The sequence below is a fragment of the Manis pentadactyla genome, chromosome 2 (assembly GCF_030020395.1).
Source record: "Manis pentadactyla isolate mManPen7 chromosome 2, mManPen7.hap1, whole genome shotgun sequence".
NCBI classification, from domain to species: Eukaryota; Metazoa; Chordata; class Mammalia; order Pholidota; family Manidae; genus Manis; species Manis pentadactyla.
Genome location: NC_080020.1, coordinates 3,862,402 through 3,882,936, shown reverse-complemented (window position 1 = coordinate 3,882,936; position 20,535 = coordinate 3,862,402). Strand labels below are relative to the sequence as shown.

The window sequence follows — 20,535 nt, the reverse complement described above, 5'->3', positions numbered from 1 at the left end:
TTTAGTAACCCCTCTGTGAACTTTAGGGGTTTCTTTTCTTTACAGATTCATTCTTAAAACTTTCAGATGTCAAGTGAAAGCTCAGTGTTCAAATGTCTCACACTGGTCCTGAAATCAGAGCAATCTCCAAGCAAGATCATTTAATTGCAAAGTGAGTAACTTTTTGGACATGAAAACCCACGTTTTTGCACTTAAGGTGGCTCATTTATTGAGAATGCTACCCTTGCAGGGATGAGAGGAGGGGACATCTCTGCATATGTATGGGTGTCTGTCTGTGTGCTTGGGTGGTGGCTCGGCATGTTGCCTGGGAGATCGGGCAGCTTGCGTTAGACTTTCCCTCACTCGTGATCGTGGAGGAGGCAGTAGGTACTCTCCAATCTCTCTTCCCAGCCCTCGTCCTTGCTTGACCCATTGCCAAGGAAAGAAAGAGAAAGCAGATGGACTTAACTGAGGCTGAGAGAAAACAGGCAACTATCTAAGCAGGGGGTAGGGGCGCTCTTGGAAAACCAAGCTCCTTCCTAATTCTACCTTCACAGGTGCTTGGCTCACAGGTGAGGCGGAACCTGATGTTCTCCATTTGTCTACATTCTTTTGGTCCATGAGACAATAGGTCCAATTCAAAGAGACTCTTTAGTGAGAGTAATGGGAAACTGAGAGGTCGATAAAAACAGTGGGGACGCAGCAAGGGACACAACTTTGTGATTTTTTAAAATAAACATTTACTCAAAGGCCCTTGAACTTCAAGGTTATCTAGGCAACTTGAACAGACCCTACTAGTATCTCTCAGTCTACTCATCTGGTCCACATTCACGCAGGAGTTACCAGGAACTTGGAAGCGCTGTCAAATGTATAGAGAGCTGCTCTCAGAAGCGTGACAGCTGAGGTGGGTGATGCACTCCGTCACCTGCAGACTGGGAGCCAAATCAGTCACCACAGGATTGCAGAGGTGGGGAAGACTCCAGAGAAGGAAGCAGTCAGCAAACGTTTCACAGAGGTCCTCTGGGTCAAACTGGGTGCGTGCCCTTCTGACAGTAGAAGTGACAAAGGAAGGCATCCAGGCATAAAGGTACCAGGCAGAAAAGCCCAAGGGGGGTCTGGTGGCTTAATTACTATATAGGTTGGAGCCCAAGTCTGGAGGAGAAGTGGGAAATGTGGCTTGGAAGGAAGACTGCAGCCACATCAAGAGCGCTCTTCCTATGAGCATAAAGAGCTCAGATGCTTTTTGGCAGACAGTAAGGCAAGTCTGACGCGGGTGCACAGAGGCCAAGGGCAGGGAGGAGACCAGCTCGCAGTTTCTGCAGCCTGTGAGCTGCATGACAAAGGAGGAGGCAGGCCGACCTGTGAAGGCTGAATCTAGAAGGGGAGGAGAAAAGGAGCCAAAGATGATTTCAGGGTTGATTCAACAATAAAACTGGATCATCTGGAGTCTTTTGATTTAAAATCATGAAAATGTGTCATCCAGGGTGCCAGAACAGGCTGTGGGCATTGGGGGGCCCCTTGGATCTGGGTGGGAGGGTCTCTGCAGCCCCTCTGTGGGCGCTTGTCCCCATGTTACTGGGTATTGTGGGAGAGCCTCCCCGGGGGTCAGTCCCCGTCGTGGCCCCCGGGACCGCATGCTCAGAGGAGGCCCCGCTGCCGTCTGGATGGGTCTTTGGCAGGCCACCACTGGTGTCCTTGCCACCAAACCTACGGCCTCCTGACTTCTCAACATTCCTTGTTCCCGCCTCTCTCTGCACCTCGGAATTTGCTGCTCCTTGGCCGTGAGGCGGCACCCTCACTGCCCTCCTGCCCCTTCTGATGTGCCCTGAACCACGATGCTCCAGCTGCTTTGCTCGCATTTGCACATTTCTCATTCGGGTCAGGGAGGGGAACCTTACGATTCCGTTATCTAGATCACTGCTATATGCCAGGGTCTCCCAAAAACATTTTGTCGGCTCAAACCTGACTTAAACACAGTTACTTATTCCTCCGTGCCTACTGAGGTTTCCAAAGCAACTCACATTCCGCATGTCTAAAATGGACTCATTCCCTCCCTCAACAAACCTGCTCCCCACCTCTGATTCCCCCTCTTCCTCTGGCATCATATCCAGGGAAATTTCTGGTTCATCTCCCTTTTGATGTCTCCCCCATTCCCAACACTGCTGTTTAAATTTCGTCCTAACAATTTCTTCCCAGGATCACCGCAGTGGCCTCCTGGAACCTTCCAGGCCGTCGGTCCCTCCTCTGCAGGCATCCTCTCTCTACCGCTGCACCACTGTTTCTGAACTTCAAATACAAATCAAGTCATGGCTTATGAAAAACCCTCTTGCACCCCCTAAGACCAACAACGAAAATATGCCCTGTGCCGTCTTAGCACAACCAACTGGACCATCACCATCTTCTCCAGCCCTTTCCCAGAAGCTATCATTCATTTTCATCGGATGAACAAATGTCCCTTAAATATGCTGTATACACTGATGCCTCTGTGTCACAACTCACATTGTTTCCTCAGGTCCTCAAGCATCCCTAGCCCTTCTTATCCTGGCATGATCCTTCAAGTCCCAATTTATAAGTCTTTTTCTCTTCCAAGCAAGTCCTTTTCTCTTGGAAGCTTTCCCATGAATGAGATTTAGTCCCTTCTTCCTCTGGGCTGTCATGGCACTCCCCACATTATTATAGTAAGCGGTATATATGTTTGCCTCCTAACTGGAAGATAAGAATGGTGGTTTAATCATCATTGCATCCGGGGGACCTCATACATGCCTGGAATGCAGTAGACGTTCAGGAAATACTTATTTAATTAACCTGGGGCATTAACAGTGAAGAATTTATAGAAGTAGTTGATGGCGGGTGCTGCCCCCACATAGACAGTGGGTCGAGATAATGGTTCAAAGCTTTGGAGATTGTCTTTGGAGATATTCAACTGCAGAGAGTGAACATTGGGGGAAGACGATGGGTATAGCGAAAGGATAGGAGGAGGATCAAGCTTCAAATGCAGCAAAAACTTCTTAGAACACAAGGGATGAATCATCAGCCCTCTTGATTTTCTGCATACATTTTGTTTCCAACAATTCCCTTGGAACCCCAAAGCAGAAAGAATCCTCCATAGAACATATAGGCTGATATCTCTCTACTAAAGGAAAAGATTGAGCTAAAAATTAATAGCTAGCAATTTGTCTTTGAAAGTGTTTGATATAAATCAAAAAGTTGACAAATTAATGATTAAGCTGATTAAAATTCTCTTTGCTTCCCCAGCTTTGATTCTTGTCTTATCTGCATATGTTGCATAAAATATTTTTATGTAACTGTAAAGAAGTAAAATTTGAATAGTATAAATTTAAAAACTTCAGGATTTCTAGAGGCACATACAAGTAAGTTTCATGCCTGGGGAGGATGGAATGAGTTTCAGTCATGGTAAAAGGTCATCACCTCAAGCACCCAGCTCCTCTTTCTGTCAAATGTTCCCCCTGCCATCTCTGCACCCAGCATCACTGGTATGTGGTGGGGTTTCATTGCATACTGAATAAATGAATGGTGGTTGCCAGGAATGTTTCTACCTTAGACTAGGAGCTTTTGAGGGCAAAAACATGCATGAGCTCATGCCTGAATTGATGCTGTGAGGCACCCCCTGGGGGCTCAGTTAGGTTTGCTATAGCTTCGACAGAGAAATTCTAAATAGAGGGTGTCATTCTATGACAAAAAGTTGGCCATCCTTCTAAATGGGCATAAAAACTCTAAAACAAGCAAACAAAAAATTCCTAAGATTCTTCTAAGGGATACAAGAAGAGATAAAAATTGTAACACCTGCATGTTTTAAGGACGTCAGCACTGAAAATTCAAGGAGGGAAATGTGGTTTTCTTATACTTCCTAGAAGCTATCATTCATTTTCATCAGATGAGTAAATGTCCCTTGTCTGGGGCTCAACATTAAGAAGACAATATAAAACAAAACTAAACTTTATCTGTGCTTACTGAAACTGAATCAGTGCATATTATACTCTTATTTTGGAGATACTTTGTTATAACTTCTCTGGGAAAATAGAGGAATTTATTTAAAAGAATTTCACTTTCAAATTACATGTTTTATGAGCCGTCTGTGTTCCAAAGACAAACACACACGAATAAAGATTCAACCCATACTAAACACTCCTTATGATGTTCTTATATATTCTCCTTTCTTTAAGAAGTAAGTAAAAACCATTTTCCCCATTTCTTAGTGATACCACATTTCATGTCTTGGCACGCAATTGTCTGGGGCTCAATATTTTCCTTCTGTGTTATTTAGACATTAATTTTCTTTCTTTTTCTAGCTCCAACTGCCTTCTTTGGACTCTGTTATGGAGACTGATAATATTTCAACAAATATGTGAATTATGTTAACTATAAATTATTAAGGGGTCTTGACATGTATGCTTCTTGAGAGTCGAGGCTATTTCTTTCACCTTTTCATTATTAGCATCTAGCAAGTGCCTGACACTAGCAGGCCTGTGCTACCTATTTCTCAATGGGTAAGCGGACACCTTATATTAATAAATCACCTCTAACTTCTTTTAGTTCCAAGAAGAGGAATGGATAAGGAACCAAGAAAATATTTATATGGGATTCTCATTCTTGTTCTAACACTGACTTACCAAGGAAAGTTTCTGTAGCAGACATATATCATGAAGCTGGAGTGAATCATTTTACCTCCTGGAAATGCTGGTGCCTGCGATGAATACTTCGGGTCTGTTGCAAAGTGTTATGATGTTGTGAATTGCAGTCTTAAACCAGAGACTGTGTGAGCTATTTCCCAGAGACCGAAACTTTAATAAGTAAACATGAAGAAACAGGTATCAAGGATTGCCAGCCTGCTGGGTCTGGAGCACTGGAAGCCCCAAGTGCCAGCCTCGAGTGGCCACTATTAACTGTGACTCTGGGCCAAGCAGTTCTCCCAGTCCTGCCTCTGTTTCCCCATTTCTAAAACCAGACTATATTATTACATAACAAATAATAATATCTTGTCTTGCTTGCTGTGGGAGATCACTAGAAGAATAAAAAAAAAGATCAAAGAGATAAAAGTCCTAGGTAAACTCTGGCTTTTCATTTAAATATAAATTAACAATACTATCATGAACAGAAGCATGGCATGAAAACAGCAAATATTAACTTTATATTTTGTTTCATTCTGGTATAATGTAGGACGATGACTACTGGAAGTCGAAATTAAATAACTGAAGTAGAAATAATTTCAAATTTAAGTCAATATTTTAGGTGGAAAAACAAAGGTTCTTTAAGATTCAGGTTTATAGTGGTGATTAGATTTGGGGCAACATCAATGCTTTGGTGGTAGAAAAGTACAATTATTCACATGCAAGTCTTCATGATTTATGAAAAATACTCGGACTATCTTAAGAAAATTGTGATGCAATCAATAAAGAGATGATAATTCACATTCCTTGCCACTGGTGAGTCTTAGGCCAGCACAGTGCACAGGCCTGAGGTGGGGGCTCTCCTGACACCCAGCAGTCACACTTGCCCTGAAAACAAATGGAAAGGCCACTGAACTTGCTAAACTTCTGGCTTAGGTCCCATGGAAATGAAGTGGGCTCAGGGTCACTGGGATAACCCACGTATTTGTGACTGGGTATTTCTGCTCTGTAAAACCTTCTCTCAATTAGAATCATCCAGAGGAAGGTGGTAAGATTTGGTAGACACAAGAAAAAGTCATTGCATATTACAAGCTATTACATAATCAGGAAATCGTTGTACAGCATACCTTCTAGATCAAAATGCAGCAAGTTGAAAATTTTATATGCATAAAAGACTTGCATTGAACAAAACATGATCAGTGCCATTTAATCAATCTTGACCCAGAAGTTCAAGATACCTTGAATGAAATGTTGACGTTTCAGGAACACTTTGATTTTAGAATGGATTTGGAAAAGTATGAGGACACTGTGTGGCACGTGTAGTGGAGACCTTAGCTGCAGACATAACTGCCGCAGGTCTCATGACTCTATTCTTAAGTGCACAATAAGCTGAACGAACCCCTACCTTCCTCGATTTGGTTTTACCCAAACCAAGAGCATCTAACTGGCTACAACTCTTAAAAAATCAAACCTGTGAGCAACGACAACAGCAAAAACGTTAATAGCAATAGTACATATTGAGTCTATTGAAATATCTGTGCTGTAAAAGACATAAAACTTTGACTAACCACCCATTATTAGAGGTTTCTCCCCACTCTACCCGGTATTTTAAAATCCATGGTATATATTAAGAGGAAGGAGAGAGGAATAAGTAAAATTTGTCAATGTCAGAGTTGTTTTGGGCTGGGAACTAATTATATTTTTTAATATTGATGTGTTTTGGTGGTACTGATAATGTTTCAGTGACTGTGGGGTTTCTTTCACTTTCACATCCTTCTAGGATTATACTAAATAGCCAAAGATTTTAGGGGCACCAGGCTTTCTAGGCCCATGACCTTCTTGCTTGCTGCTCTGTAGGGGTTCATCCAACAGTCAGGTTTGCTCAGAGAAAATGAGAAATGTTCTTGGTCAAGGCTGAATATCCTCCAAAGAGCTCAGTTTAAACAGTCAGCTGGTTAAATGAGAGAGCTCCGGGCTCCCTGGGGAGTTTACATGAGCAATCCCAGCATTACTCTCTCACTTTTGGAGGTCCACACCTCTGGGTACAGGTGGAGGCTCTTGCAGGGAGAGACTCCCCCCAAGATCAGTTTCCGGGGAAGGAATGATCTGGGGATAGAAATTTCCTCTTCTTCCAAAAGAAGGTGGGCCATTGAAAGGAGGTCAGAAAGGAAGTCGGTGCCTGCTAGTCTCCTTGGCTCAGAAGCTAGCAGGGAGGCCGACAGGCAGCCATTTCAATGAATGCAGATAATCAAGTCCTATTGTTCATCCCAGATGACTCAGAGTCAAATATTTCCTGTATTTTTTTCCCTTTTGCTCTCTGTAATTCAGTGACTCTCAAACTTGGCTGCGCATCAGAATCACCTGGACGGCTTGTGAAAACCCAGATTGCTGGGCGCCAGCTCCACGGTTTCTGCCTGGTGAGTCTGGGGGTCGGGGGGTTGGGCTCCACCTGCATTTCCAACAAGTGCTCAGGTGACGGGGATACTACTGGCCCAGGGGACCACACTTTGGGAATCACGTGCTTAACCTGCTCCTTCTCTAAATATGGGCCACAGTCTCTCCGATCAGAATCTCCCGGAAACCTTGCTGAAACACAGGTTTGCAGCCTCAGTGAGAATCCGCGGTGGAGGGGCGGAGGCTGTTGTGCCCTGACGCATCCAACAGTTTATGTCATTCAATACACAACTCCCTTCAGGAGTGAAGTGGACCTCACACCCGAGACCACCACCACCACCACCACCACCACCAAAACACCTTCCAACTCACTCATGTCAGTTTTAACACCAAAGAAGGAAAAGGCAGGGTGAGATGGTCGTCGTGTGAACTCACATCCTGCTTGGACACCAGCACTGGCGCCCCGGCAGGGGCCACAGGCCCAGAGCTTCGGCTGCAGACCCTGCTCCGGGCCCTCAGTCTCAGTGCTCTGAGCTCCACAGTCGTGCCAGGGAACGGAGTAAAAAGCGTGTTAAACACAGTTCAGCAAGTGCACCCTGGAAACGCCGCCTAAGCCGAGCCCTTAGCCTGCAGCATCAATCTGTGTGGTAGAAATGACGCAGGTGGTAGTGTTGTTCTACTCGTGGGCGCACCCGTGTTTCCTGAATCTTTGCTGTCTATTTTCCCGAGCCTGATGCATTTGCTTTCAGCCAACACGCTAGACTGGCAAATCTGCCCCACCACTCCCAACATGTTCTAAAATTATAAGCCGGAACCGACATAATCTTAGAAGCCTCACGCTCTGGGCCTCACACATCCCCTGCTCAGTGTGCGTCAGACACAAGGCAGTTCCGTGGGCCTCCCTGGGCTGCTTACCTGAGCTGGTTGAGGCGGGGGACTTGCTGCGCCTTGAGGGTGCTGGACTCTTAGTGGTGCTCCTGCGGGATGACGACGCTATTTTGGTGTAAGAAGTGGACTTCACCACTCGACATTCTGGGGAAAGAACAGCAAGCGCACATCATTACAGGGTCATGGCACACACCAGCCCAAACACAGTAAACCTGGAGACAGAAACACACGGCCGCCCCCACTCACACCCGGCTCCTGCCAGCCCAGCGCTGTTCGGTCACAAAGGAACCAAGAGAACAATGAGAAGGGCCACAGAGGGCATCGTAGGCACCAGAATAAATAACCATGCAAGCCTTCTAAGTGCCCTTCTTCACAATAATATTCTGGATGGATTGGGAATAATAATAGCCTGGCAGAGAGGTGCTTTTGTTGAGTTATTTCCCCATCCCTTGAGTTATTTTGTATATGTGTTTCTTTCAGAATTAATTGTTCTTTCTTCCAAGAAAAGTGTTAGATGAAAGGCTGGCCTCATAAGCTGAGACGTGATGATGGAAAACTCCACCCTCACATCTCATTTTGTTGTCCTCAGGCACCCCTGCGGTGACAGCACTAGGGTGGCCCTTTTCCACGCGTGGAAATGACAGCATTTGCTCAGACGCGGTAAAGTCAGCAGAGGTAACCCTGCGTGGCTGCCGGGGCACCTTCAGCAGTGCCCACCCCATGATCGGGTCTGTGAGATGGTTCTTGGCCTGAGGATGAGAAACACCTGCTTTCATTAGACTTAAGTCCTTGGTGTTTGTGCTCATTAAATTCAACACTAAACATCTTAAACAGCAAAGAGCTTTTCTATTTCTCCCTTGGTGAGCTACACTGAGCAACTGTGATGTACAAGCCCACACATCTTGTGCTTAAGAAACCATTTTTAATAATTAAAATATATTTGTATGCCTGTAATGATCACCAATGTACACTGCAGATAGAAAAAAATAAAGAATATTTTTTAAAACACCCATCAAATGTTACTTTTTTGGGGGGCTGGCTGATAATACAAACTTCTAGAATTTTTTTCTACCCATTTATATATTTAAACTACATCGGATTCGTCTGTATATACTGATCTATTATCAGCCCTTTTCACAAGACAAATATTGTGAGCATTTTCACTCTGTCATTTCATGGCTATAGAACATTTTACTGCATGAATGTACCATAATTTGTTTAACCAAATTCCTACCATTGGACATGTAACCTGTATTCACAATTTCACTATTATAATTACTCAATGACACCCTTGTAAATGAGCATGCAGTTATCTGATTATTTCTTTAGGACACATTATTTCTTTAGAACAGCAAGTGCATATCATTATAAGGTCATGGCACATTCCAGCCAAGTGGAAACTCCCGGGCATATTGTAGGTGTTTAAAAATATCTGCTGAATGAAGTGGGATTGTGGGTCTAAAGAGAAACGCTTTTGAATTTCTGACAGATGGCCCTCCAGCCAGGCTGACCCAGATTGTATTTTCATCAGAGTACGAGGCTGGTCACTTGCCTGAATCCTCACTAAGGTCGGGTATCATCTTTTCAAAAAATCTTTGCTAATTTTTAAACAAATACTGGACTGCATTGCCTTAAATCTGAATTGGTGATTACCAATAAAGTGTAGTTTTTTCCCACATATGCTTATTAACCATTTGTATTTCTTCTTTTGCAATTATTTACTCATGTCTTTTGGCCATTTGCAATTGGGAAATTCTTTTCTTTTTCTTATTGGTTTGTAAGGATGCATTCTATATTAAAGTTTATCCCTTTGTCATGTTATAAATATTTATCTTTGTAGGCATTCCTTGAAATATAACAGCCTTTAAACATGGCATTCTTTTAAAGTACAGCAGTTTAAAATTGAAATCTAACCTATTAACTTTTCCATTCTGCACTTTTTTTAAACCATTTTATGCTTGAGTAACCAAGAAATCATAGTAATTCCAGATCTAATTCTGATGCCTGACTTTAACTTTGAAATTTTTCTTCATTACCCATGCACTTTCTAATTTTCTAAGCTCAAAACATGTTTCTTTCCCTTATACATTCCAAATGGCTTTACATAAACATCTTTTTCTATTTTTTCCAAACCAACAAAGTTGTTCATGTTGTTTGGTAAAGAAGGAATGTGTTTATGAAAATATAAATGTTACAAGACAACCCATAAGAGGTAGTGGAGAATATCTCCTGGATTGCCTTAGGGTTGAACTACTGGGGGTAAAAAGAAGAGGAAGGATTTTAAAAAAAAGATGACAACAGAAAGTTGGTCTTTAGATAGTAGTATTTGTGGCTTTGTAGCCAAAAGCAGAGGGAAAGTGAATCAGGGTCCTACTGAGGTTTCCCAACAACTACCTGGGCCGTTTTTGTCTGTTCTGGCCTGCTCGGGTGGCCCTGCAATAGATTTTCATTTCTTAAAATATGAAAAAAACAAAAACAAAAACCATGCATATGGACATACCAGCAAACATGAAAAGACGAAAGTAGGCAAGAAACATAATGTAATAATTTCAGAAGATATGACCAAGAAAAACAAGAACCATTCGCTCCCAAAGGGGTGTCTATGGAGGTTGTAATTCACAAAACAAATCTTCGGAATATGTGAAAAGGGCATCCAATTAGCTCAAGGCTCTACTACACAACTGACAACTGACAGCATGTCCTGAAGTTTGTCATAGCCTTTGGCTATTAGCCTGGCCTTTTGGAAGGATATTAGCAACCAAATTGGATTGCTGTAATGTTGCTGGTCCACTGGCATGTCCCCAGTTAAATTTCTGTCATGTCCACTATGTGCCCAGCACGGAGCAATGCAGGCACGATGGAGAGAACACAAAGCCTTGGGACTTGGCACAGTGACCACCCGGGAATATAGTTTGGGGTCCTTTAACCAGCAAGGGCTCCTTTCTGCTAATTTCTATTTCATGGACCTTATGTTTGAAAAATGTTGCTTTATGGAACAAATCACTTTAAGTAATTATACGTTTCTCATTTTAAATCAAAATCAGGACAATAATGAAGGCAGGATGACCAGGGCTTTGGATCCCAGGTCATGAACATTTAGAAGCCATATAAATTTAGAATTTTAATTTAAAAAGCTCAGTATCTAGTTAGCAGGAATGAACAGTTAAAATAGAAAGCTACCAGATGGTGCCCATCAGTAATCACACCCATCTGTGAGCCGCAACATGAATTAAAAAGTTGATTTTAGGGTTTGTCGCATGCTATTTGCCCCAGGTGCTAGAACTGCTAGTTGTGGCTCCGACTCCCAACCAGGGCTCTGGGTCGGAATAACAGAACCATCTTTCCACGCTAACTGACACTTTCCCAGCTACCAGAGAGAAAGCAGTTAGACGGCTCAGTCTTGTCCGAGCAAATGCAGGCGTTCTGATTTCAAGTATTGCAAGAAACCTGTGGGCTCATGCCGTCTAAGGGCTGTAGCCCCTTGTGCTTCTCTAGAGTTTATTTCTCACCATATTATTCCTCTACTGGAGGGAAAATGGAAGTTCCATGGCCAGGAGCCTCACCTGATACCCACGTGCATGATGGTAATACGTGGCCCACTGGGCGGGCGTGGGCTGGTGAACCCGTTGGCTGCAAGCCATTACTGCCTGTGTTGCTGTAGACAGTTCTGCCTGGTGCTCGGGGCAGAGGGGAGCAGGGGAGCCTGGGGCGGAGGCGGAGCCTGGGGCAGAACCGCCCTGAGAATGAAGCTGGGTGTGAGCCCCTTTTAACCCCCAACATTCCATTGTCCTTAGTGAGACTCGTGGACTGCAGAGCAAACTTGCTGGGGCTGAAACCCTCAGGGAAGACACCTACCAAAAGTATCCCTTTATTAGTCTGCTCCCCACCTGCTGGGCCCTTGGGTACTAACTAGCCCTGGCATATGAAAACACATGTAAAGTTGTTTGATAAACATTGGCCCAAATTTCTATTGATCCTGTTACCACTTACATAAACTCTTACCAGTCACTGGACTAACCCGACCCCTCATTTTACAGGGAAGGAAACTGAGTCTCAGAGAGGATGAATGACTTGCGTCAGAAGCCCTGGTTCTCGGGTTGGTGGCATCCTCACCACCCCGGGATCCAATGCTGTGGCCTAAGCAAGATGTTCCATTATGAGTAAAGGCTGGAAAATTTCTGTCTGTGCCAGTGGTCGGGGGCAGACAGATAGTAGGTAATGGAGAACAGAGGGTAGGGTGGCAATATACCAACACTACGTTAAAATTTAAGATATCAACGGGGCAACTGCATCAAGATGCTTATTGCATCAGAAGCAAAGGCACAACCTATTTACTTTCAGAAGTGGCGTTAGAATGAAATAATAGCTTGGGGGATCATAGAGACTGAAAGGTAACTACAAGCATTTCAAATCTCACACCACCTGCCCCAGGATAGGAACAAAGCTCATGAGTCATGCAGGGGGTCAGAACACTTCTGAGAGGCAAGGGCCGAACAGCAGAAAACAAACAAAACAATGACAGTAACTGTCTGTTTTCCTAGGGTCCAAACAAAACCAACAGGAGAAAATTGCAACACCAAGCCATAAATGAGGGAAAAAAATATGGGAAGACTCCAGCCATCTTCCCCGGCAGAGTTTAGATTTTAAGTATTTCAATTAATTTAAGTGGGAATGGTATTTTATAATGCTGGAAAATGCGGTGACGAAGGAGAAAAGCTTCAGTACTTTGGGAAGGAGCCAGTCTTTGTCAGCCTCAAACCACAGCAGCCTCCGGTGAGGGTGCAAACACCGCCCTCCATCCCCCCTCTCTTGCCGGGTCCCCTGCATTCTGATCTTTCCAGCACCCTTGTGTTAAGAGGCCTGCCTTCCCTTTGGCTGTGGACATACTAGACGATACACTTCTAAGGAAGCTGACGCAGAAGGACTGGAGGGCAAAGGATGCTCCGGCATAGTGATTTCTCTTGCTCCTAAAGATGGCAGCCGACCCAAAGGATAGAAAACCAGGTCAGACTCACCCACTGGGTCTCTGGTGCCTGGAGCCCCCATAGGGAACAAATGTCTCATTAAGTCTCCGCCTTACAATGGCCCCATATCCAGAGTTCTGTGACAGGCAAGGATTCTCCGTGTGGTCTACACTGATGGTAGCATTTACAGTTCTGTGCTGCAGTTAGAGGGACAATGCAGATGCAGATGTGCAAGGAGACTGGAGAAGGAGTATGTATACATGTACATTAATATGTGCACATACATACTCATACATATGTGTGTATATATATTCTTTGGCCACGTTCCCACTTGCATGAGAACCTCCCCTTAGGCAGATTCTTTCCCCACCCAGAAGCAGTTGGTAGGTAGGCTGCAGTGTTGTGGAAGGTGCGAAAGAACAGGAATGAGTGGAGAATTCTACCTCAGGCGCCAACAGCTCACCTGAGCTCACACAGCAGGGACATGTGTGTGCTCAGAGCAGCGCACTTGTACCATCTGAAGAATCTTGAAGAGCAAAGAAAGGTGAAGCCCCCAGTATCTCGACAGCCTTAGTGACATGCTGCATGCTGGCTAGGGGCCATTGCTTAAACTATGAATGTTTTTACTCCTCTAATCTCTTCTTCAAACCAGCCAGAATAAAAACACTCTCAGGCAGAAGCCTCCCACTGATCTCTCTCTACTCTATGTTCAATTGTTCTGAACTGTCAATGAGATAGGCAAGTTCATCTAGAAGGATCCATCCCGAGCAACAGATGCTCTGTCCTTTCATCCCAGTCTTGATTCCAAGGCAAGCTTCCTTTTTAACTTGGCAAAGGTGCAAACCCTTTGAATGGAACACCGTTCTTCCTGGCGGCTACATGTAAAAGAGAGTCAGGAAACACGTTCAGTTCTAGAGACTTTTTATAACGATGGCACCAGCTCAATGACCAAGAGACAGTATTGCGATTCTGTTTTTCTAACTCTCCGTGTTGCTCTTACATGATCACAGGCTCTGAATTGGAAGGAACCCTCTGAGAAATACCAAGGTTATCAATAGTTACCAAATCAACTCTCTCTCCAATTCACGAATAGCCTCCCCTCGTGTCCCCATAAGTGGTTGTCCAGCTTTCTTTGGGCATCTCTGGTGCCTGGCAGCTCCACCACCTTCTGTCTCACGGTTCTGACGCTTTCACGATCCTGCTTACTCTCCAGCTTGTCAGCGTGGGTGAGCTGAACAGATCATTCCTGGCGTGACTGACAATAAAGTTTACTTCCTCTAGAAACATAATGATTTTTGCACTTCATGGCAGCATCATAGGAAAATCCACATATAGGCTCCTTGTGCGAAGGGTCAGTCTGCATCTCCCCAGCCACATGCTCCAATAAGGACAGAAGCCTGTCCTCTCATTTGTATGGCATCTGGATTCTGACTCACCCCTGACGTGACTGTGGAACTCCCATCTCTACTGGCTATGGGGTTTGGAACCAGTGTTACTTCTCTCTAACCTCCACAGGCAACATGCCTGGAATAAAAGCACTCAAGATCAAAACACTCTAAAACATAGTTAAAAAAAAATAAAGTATGAGGCCGATGAACTGGAAGCAAAGGCATTCGTTGGAGTGGCTCAGCTGGAGAGTAAAGTCCTAGAAATTGAGACTTAAAGTACCTTATAAAAATATAGCCCGTGTGTCTAAGCCCAGCACCTAGATTGGCCCACCACAATGTTCCTAACACCCACCTAAGCTCTCCAGATGGTGCACACGTGTTCGAGCACAGCGTGGCTGCTCGCTGCGAAACTAACACAAACCAGCTCTGGAAGAGCTCGCTGGCTGAGTTGAAGGCTTTATGTAACGTGCAGGAGGCTTTACGGTGCTGGGATTTTCTGTACTAACACCTCAGGGGTCACCACTCAGATATACTGTTTGGAAAGCATGAGTGATTTTCTTCTTCAAATGCTACCTTTTTCCTAATAGTCAAATAAAAATGAGTTTTCCCTACGTAACAGCTGAGAGCTACATGGGGGGCTGGGGCTGGGGGTGTGGACCGCTCTCGGAGATTGCCTGGGGACCCCTGGAGATTCTGTCACCCCTGAGTGTTCTCATTCAAATGGTTCCACCAGGTTGTTGTGCAGGCTCTTAATTCCAGCCCTGGGGGAAAGGAGAAAAAGAGGGCAGCCTCCAGACACTAGGAAGAAAAGCTGCTTTGTGCCTCTTCCACCAGATCCTCATTTCCTGAAACTGATCTCATTTTTCGTCCCTCATGTCAACTGCACTGTTTTGTGCCCGCGGTGAGCTGCAGCCCTGGTCTCTATAAACTAGAGGCCTGCAGCGCCTCCCTCGTTGTGACAAAGTAAAGGGGATAAAGGAGGACAAACTTCCAATTACAAAATAAGTCACAGGGATGAAAAGTACAGCATAGGAAATAAGAGTCAATAACATTATAATAACTTTGTATTGTGGTAGATGGAAACCACACCCACCACGGTGAGCGTTTCATAATGTCCATAAGTGTTGAATTGCTATGTGGTACACCTGTAAATGACATAATATTGTATGTGAACTATTTTTCAATTAAAAAAATTTTTTTAATGTCTCCACATATTGCCAAACGTCCCCTGTCAGGCAGCACTGCCTCAAAACCACACAACCATGAGTCTTTAGCTGATATGATGCCAAGATCTTGTCTTTCTCAGTCTAAAACGTCACCATAGCTCGTTTTCTCTGTAAAAGCCCAACCTCTTCAGCACTAAAACATGTCCCTGAGGGCAGTCTTTTTTTGTGTGATCGTCTGAGCTGGTTGTTCAGTATCTGCTGCCTCTTCATGGGCTGACACAGCCTCACCAACAATCTTCATCTTTATGAAAGTGAAGCTGTTACTCTAATTGAGAAGCTCTCATTGGCTGGCTCTGAGATGCTTCTCATCAGAAACCTGTGTGCCCTACTGGGGGGTCTGAACAAATCACAGATGCCAGCATGTCCCTGTTGAGCGATGTGTGCACGCCCCCTTCCTCTGGGCCAAGGGTGGTGCCTTCTCGGTGTCCACAGAGGTCCGACCACACTGAGAGACTGAACATACAAACGGACAATGGCCAGGCCATACAGAAAAGCAGAATTCTGACCCGTAGCCTGCAGCAAGCTGCCCAGCATACCAACCCCTTTTCTATGATAACCGCCTAGGAAATCAGCCCGCTCTGTCAGACTTGTAGGAAGTCCGATTTCTCTCTCTAGAACAACCCAGGAAGCTAAACAATAACCAGCCTCCGGTGTCCACGACTTGGTTAATAACTGACAGCTTCCCTAATTTTTGTCCCTACGTCCAACTTAGGACCAACCAGAGAAAACCAGATGGGCTCCCCTAGCCACTCACGGCTCCCTCCCGCCAACAACGAGAACATACCTGTAGTCTCGCCCTTTCCCAGTTTAAAGCCATCCCACCTTGTCACCTGTGTGTGGGTCTCTGCCCAATGCAAACCATGGTGGCCGACTCCTTTGCGTCAGCAGGCTCGCAATAAATGGCCCTAGTGCGTTCTCATTTGGTTAATGTCTGTTCATTTCCACAACACACACAGCCCTCCCTCTGAGCTCAACATAAAGCAAAGCAGCTCACGGGAGTCAAGCGTCCCTGAGACAGGCCTGAGTGCAGAGAGCATCTGCGAGGGAAAGCAGGCTGACTGGGGAAGAGCAGACCCGTGTCTCTGATCCCACGCTCCCAGCCCACCCTCCCTGGTGGGTCCCCGTGCGCAATGGTGCGCATCGTCTGAATTTCTATTTCTCCTTCTCTCTCTTTTTTCCAAAGTGCTTGTATTAATTTCTTGTGGCGGCCACAAACAACCACAAACTTGATCACTTAAAATGACCGACGTTTATTTGCTCACAGTTCTAGAGGCCAGACATCTGAAACCAATGTGCTGCGGAGCCACAGCCCCAGGAGGCTCTCGGGAAGAATTCATTTCTTGCCCCTTGCAGCTTCTGGGGGCTCCAGGCTTCCCTGGCTTGTGGCCACATCACTGAGACCCATGCCTCCGTCTATACGCGGACATTTCTGTGTGTCTATTTTATCTTGTTCTGCCTCTTTCTTATGTGGCCATTTGTGATGGCATTTCGGGCCCACCTGGATACTTCTCTCACCTCAGGATCCTTAAACTAATGATGGCTGCAAAGACACTTCCTCCAAGTAAGGTAACATTCACAGGGTGGTGTCTTTGGGTGACAATCATTCAGTCAACATTAGCGCATATGACGCCACTTTTGGGCAAGCCTCTCTCAAGAGTTTTTGTCAGGAAATCTGTTGTTCCTTTGCGACTTAAAACTCTCCCGTGCCCCCATATTCCTCTTGGAGAACATCCTTAGCATAGCCTTTAAGGCCACGCTGACCTCAGCTGCCGTCTGGGCCTCCCTTTGGAAGCAGTATCTTAGTTCCTTACATGCATTAAGTATCTTCATGCCTCTGACCATTAGAACATTAAATTTCCTGCATGAGGAACAATTCCACCCTACAACCACCTCGCTTGGCTATTCTGCTCAGACTTCCCCACTGAGCTTCAGTGTATTCATTTGGAAAATATTTACACAGCCCTGCTGTTTAGAAGCCAGAACACAATAGTATATCAGGACCCAGGGTGCCTGGTCTCATGGGTTTATACTCTAGTACAGGAAATGGGCCTTAAAAAAACAAAAACAAGAGCTGAATTTATAATTATTTTGCCAAGAATTAAAAGAATGATGTGACAGTGAGTGGCTTACCAGTGGTTCCTCTATGTGGTGGTCAGAGGAGGTCTCTGGGAGTAGAGGGCGTGGAAGGGGAGCTCTGAACACAGGAAGGAGCCAACCACGGGTGGATCAAAGAAAGGCAGGCAGGGGACAGACCACATCAGGTTGGGAAGACAAGCGAGGGGTCTGGATTTTGCAATCAGCAATATGGGGTATTACAGAAGGGGTTTAAGCAAAGGCACTGAGGTGACCTGATCTGTGGGCCTACAGGGTCATTTTGGTTGCTGTGTAGAGGAAAGATATCAGAGGAACTAATCTAGAGGAAAAGGGTTGGTGGCTTGGACCAGGGTGGAGATTGTGGAAATGGGCAGAAGAGAACAATATGGGATATGATGTGAAGATAGAGTCTAGGAAGGTTAAGGAGGATGGATGGGAGGGGGGTGGGGTGGACAGGCAATCCCAGCTTTCGTGATCTTTGTCAGATGCACTGCTGAGCCCTGTTGAAGGGTCTGCACAGGGCGGTGGCTTCATGCCAAAGGTGAGTGTTCACCGAAGCCTGTGGTGCTCTCACCGGACAAAGGACAGACGTCCCAGCTCTTACAAATCCTTGTTTTTCCCTTGACCTACTGAATTCGCATCACTGGAGGCGGGACCTGGGGCATTAAAAAGATCCCCAGGTGATTCCAGTGGTGTGTGTCCACAGAACAGGAAGTCTTTGCCATCACGACAACGTCACAGAAGGAAATCAAGAGGCTCAGAGTTTGAAGCCACCGTGCAGTGTGGCATCTGGGAAGAAGGACTGAACGGACTGTATGAAGGGAGAATTAGCAGGACAAGCCAGTCCTGAAAAAGCAACAAATATCTGTCCTACTTTAGACTTGGTTCCAACTCAAAATTTTCAGAAACAACAACCTGTCATCCTGTGACCCAACGGAAAGCAGACTTTGGAAGCACAATCGGAGTTCACATGTATCAGTCCCTGACCACCCGGTGAGCATCTGCTATATAAGGGAAAGGATCTGATAATGAAGAGTTAAGAAACAGAAAAATTACTCAAGAATGCTACAAAATGGGTATGAATTCCTCCTAGAGAAAACAAAAGTTAAAAATAAAAAAGAGTATAAAAGTGTGAACTGAAATAAAATTTGATAGCTCTCTCCCTGGGTGAGGTCCCTTTATGCCTGACTTGGTCTCAGTTATGCAGAAACCAGGGTAAGTGTACGTGTTTGGTTCAGTGAGTCCAGCCCCGTCTGAGAGGTTCAGGGTCAGGAGGTCTGGAAGGGGGCCCCCTGGGACAGGTGAAGGTGTGGGGTTTCTGGGCGGCACACAGCGATGGCAGTGTGAATGCCAGGCATGTCATTCACAAAGGGTAAGGTTTTTTTCGGAATTGTCCTGTGACCCTGAAATGAGATTAAGACTATATGGCTTAGATGAAAATGGGGTCTACTCTCAACTCACTTAAAGAGTCACAAACTCTGTGCTAATAGTTTGGTGCCTTCCGCTTAGGGACGTTCTCTAGCGTGTGTGCTGACGTGGTTCACGGGCCAGCAGCCCCCACCACACTGACGCTTGCAGCATCGCAGGCCCCACTCCAGACCTAGTGAATCAGAATGTGCACTTTATCAGCCATTCTTAGTGACGGCTGTCCGTACTAAAGATTTGTATTCACACCTGTATTCTTGAGAAGAACCGCTCTAGAACTATGGCAGACAACTTAGATCAAGGTTCTGATCTAAAGGAACATGTGGAAAAGCAATGGGTTCATGAGCTCAGTCCCTGGAGATTCCGATCCCACAGGCCAGGCATCCGGGCCTTGAACAAGCACCTCAGATGATTATGATTCAGACAGTCAAGGAACAATGTAAGAATCAGGGCCCTAGATAGCAGTAAGCAGAAATAAGCAACTCTAGAGAGCATTAAATTATAGACATAGCCTATACTTTATTTGGAGGGCAATATTTTATGGTAGTGTTTCTAGACTTCCTTGATGGTAAGAATCACTTGGGGGTTATTGTTAAACTTTCAACTTCTAAAACCCCTTCCCCAGACGTTCTGATGCAGTGGGTCTAGGGTGGGGATGTGGGAATTTATAATTTTAATCAGTTCCCTGGGTGGTTCTTGTAACTGGAGAGGTTTAGGGGAACTGCTTTCACTGGAAAGCACACCAATCAAGGGGATCCCCATGGTCCAGGGACAAAGGGCACCGTGCATGGTGGACCTGTCCTGGTCAGCTCATCACCTGCTCAATTCATGCAGAAGGACTAGATTCTTGTTAGGGAAAAGGACTCATTTACAAAAGAAGTTCCAGAAAGTCAACATACTCTCATTTAGATGGTCTGTCTAGTAGACATCAAGCCTGACTGGGAACAGAGACTGTCCACCAGGCAAGGGTACCTGCATTTGGTGAGAAGTCAGCAGAGCTGCCTCCTGGGAGAGGATGCCCAGAACCTGGGTCCTCAAAGGTAAACGAGATTGGGGCGGTGGTGGGCGGTCACTGCTTTCTTGTCTGGAAGTAAAGACAAGACTTGGGGGGAGAATTCTCCAACCAAAATATTATCTCTGAGCCTGAACTGTCATCTCAAGGAGGAAAACAATTAAAATTCAAAAGTGAAAGCAAGGAAAAACAACAACAGCCCTGACTATAAACCAGGAATAAACATTCAGACTTTGGTGCAGAAGTGCAGAATGTCATGCTAAATGACAAGCCGAATCCACGCGGTCACAAAGGGACCTAGTAATGCTAGATGCCTAGATATTAGACTGCTAGAGAAGAAGGATGCAAATCTGAACAAAGTCTCACTGAGACAGAATTTGATAAGAGGTTTTTGCCTTCAAGGGAGACAATCAATAAAACTCGGCTACTTCTTGGAAGAAACAGGGAACACCAATGTGTGCACTTGGCAAAGCACAAAAAAACCAGGAACTGAATTAGGCTTATGCTCCCTCAACCCTTCAAATTCACATCTTTTAA

At 45.1% G+C, this 20,535-nt stretch overlaps 1 protein-coding gene across 3 annotated transcripts in view; it reads right to left on the bottom strand.

Annotated features, from left to right (window-relative positions):
- The window catches only part of DCLK1 (doublecortin like kinase 1), a 291,499-nt gene that overhangs the window by 81,030 nt on the left and 189,934 nt on the right, over positions 1-20,535 (bottom strand). For all 3 annotated transcript variants that reach the window (XM_036904979.2, XM_036904981.2, XM_036904978.2), the window contains exon 5: positions 7,917-8,033. In XM_036904979.2, the coding sequence (XP_036760874.1) occupies positions 7,917-8,033 (117 nt within the window). The remainder of the gene's footprint in view (positions 1-7,916; positions 8,034-20,535) is intronic.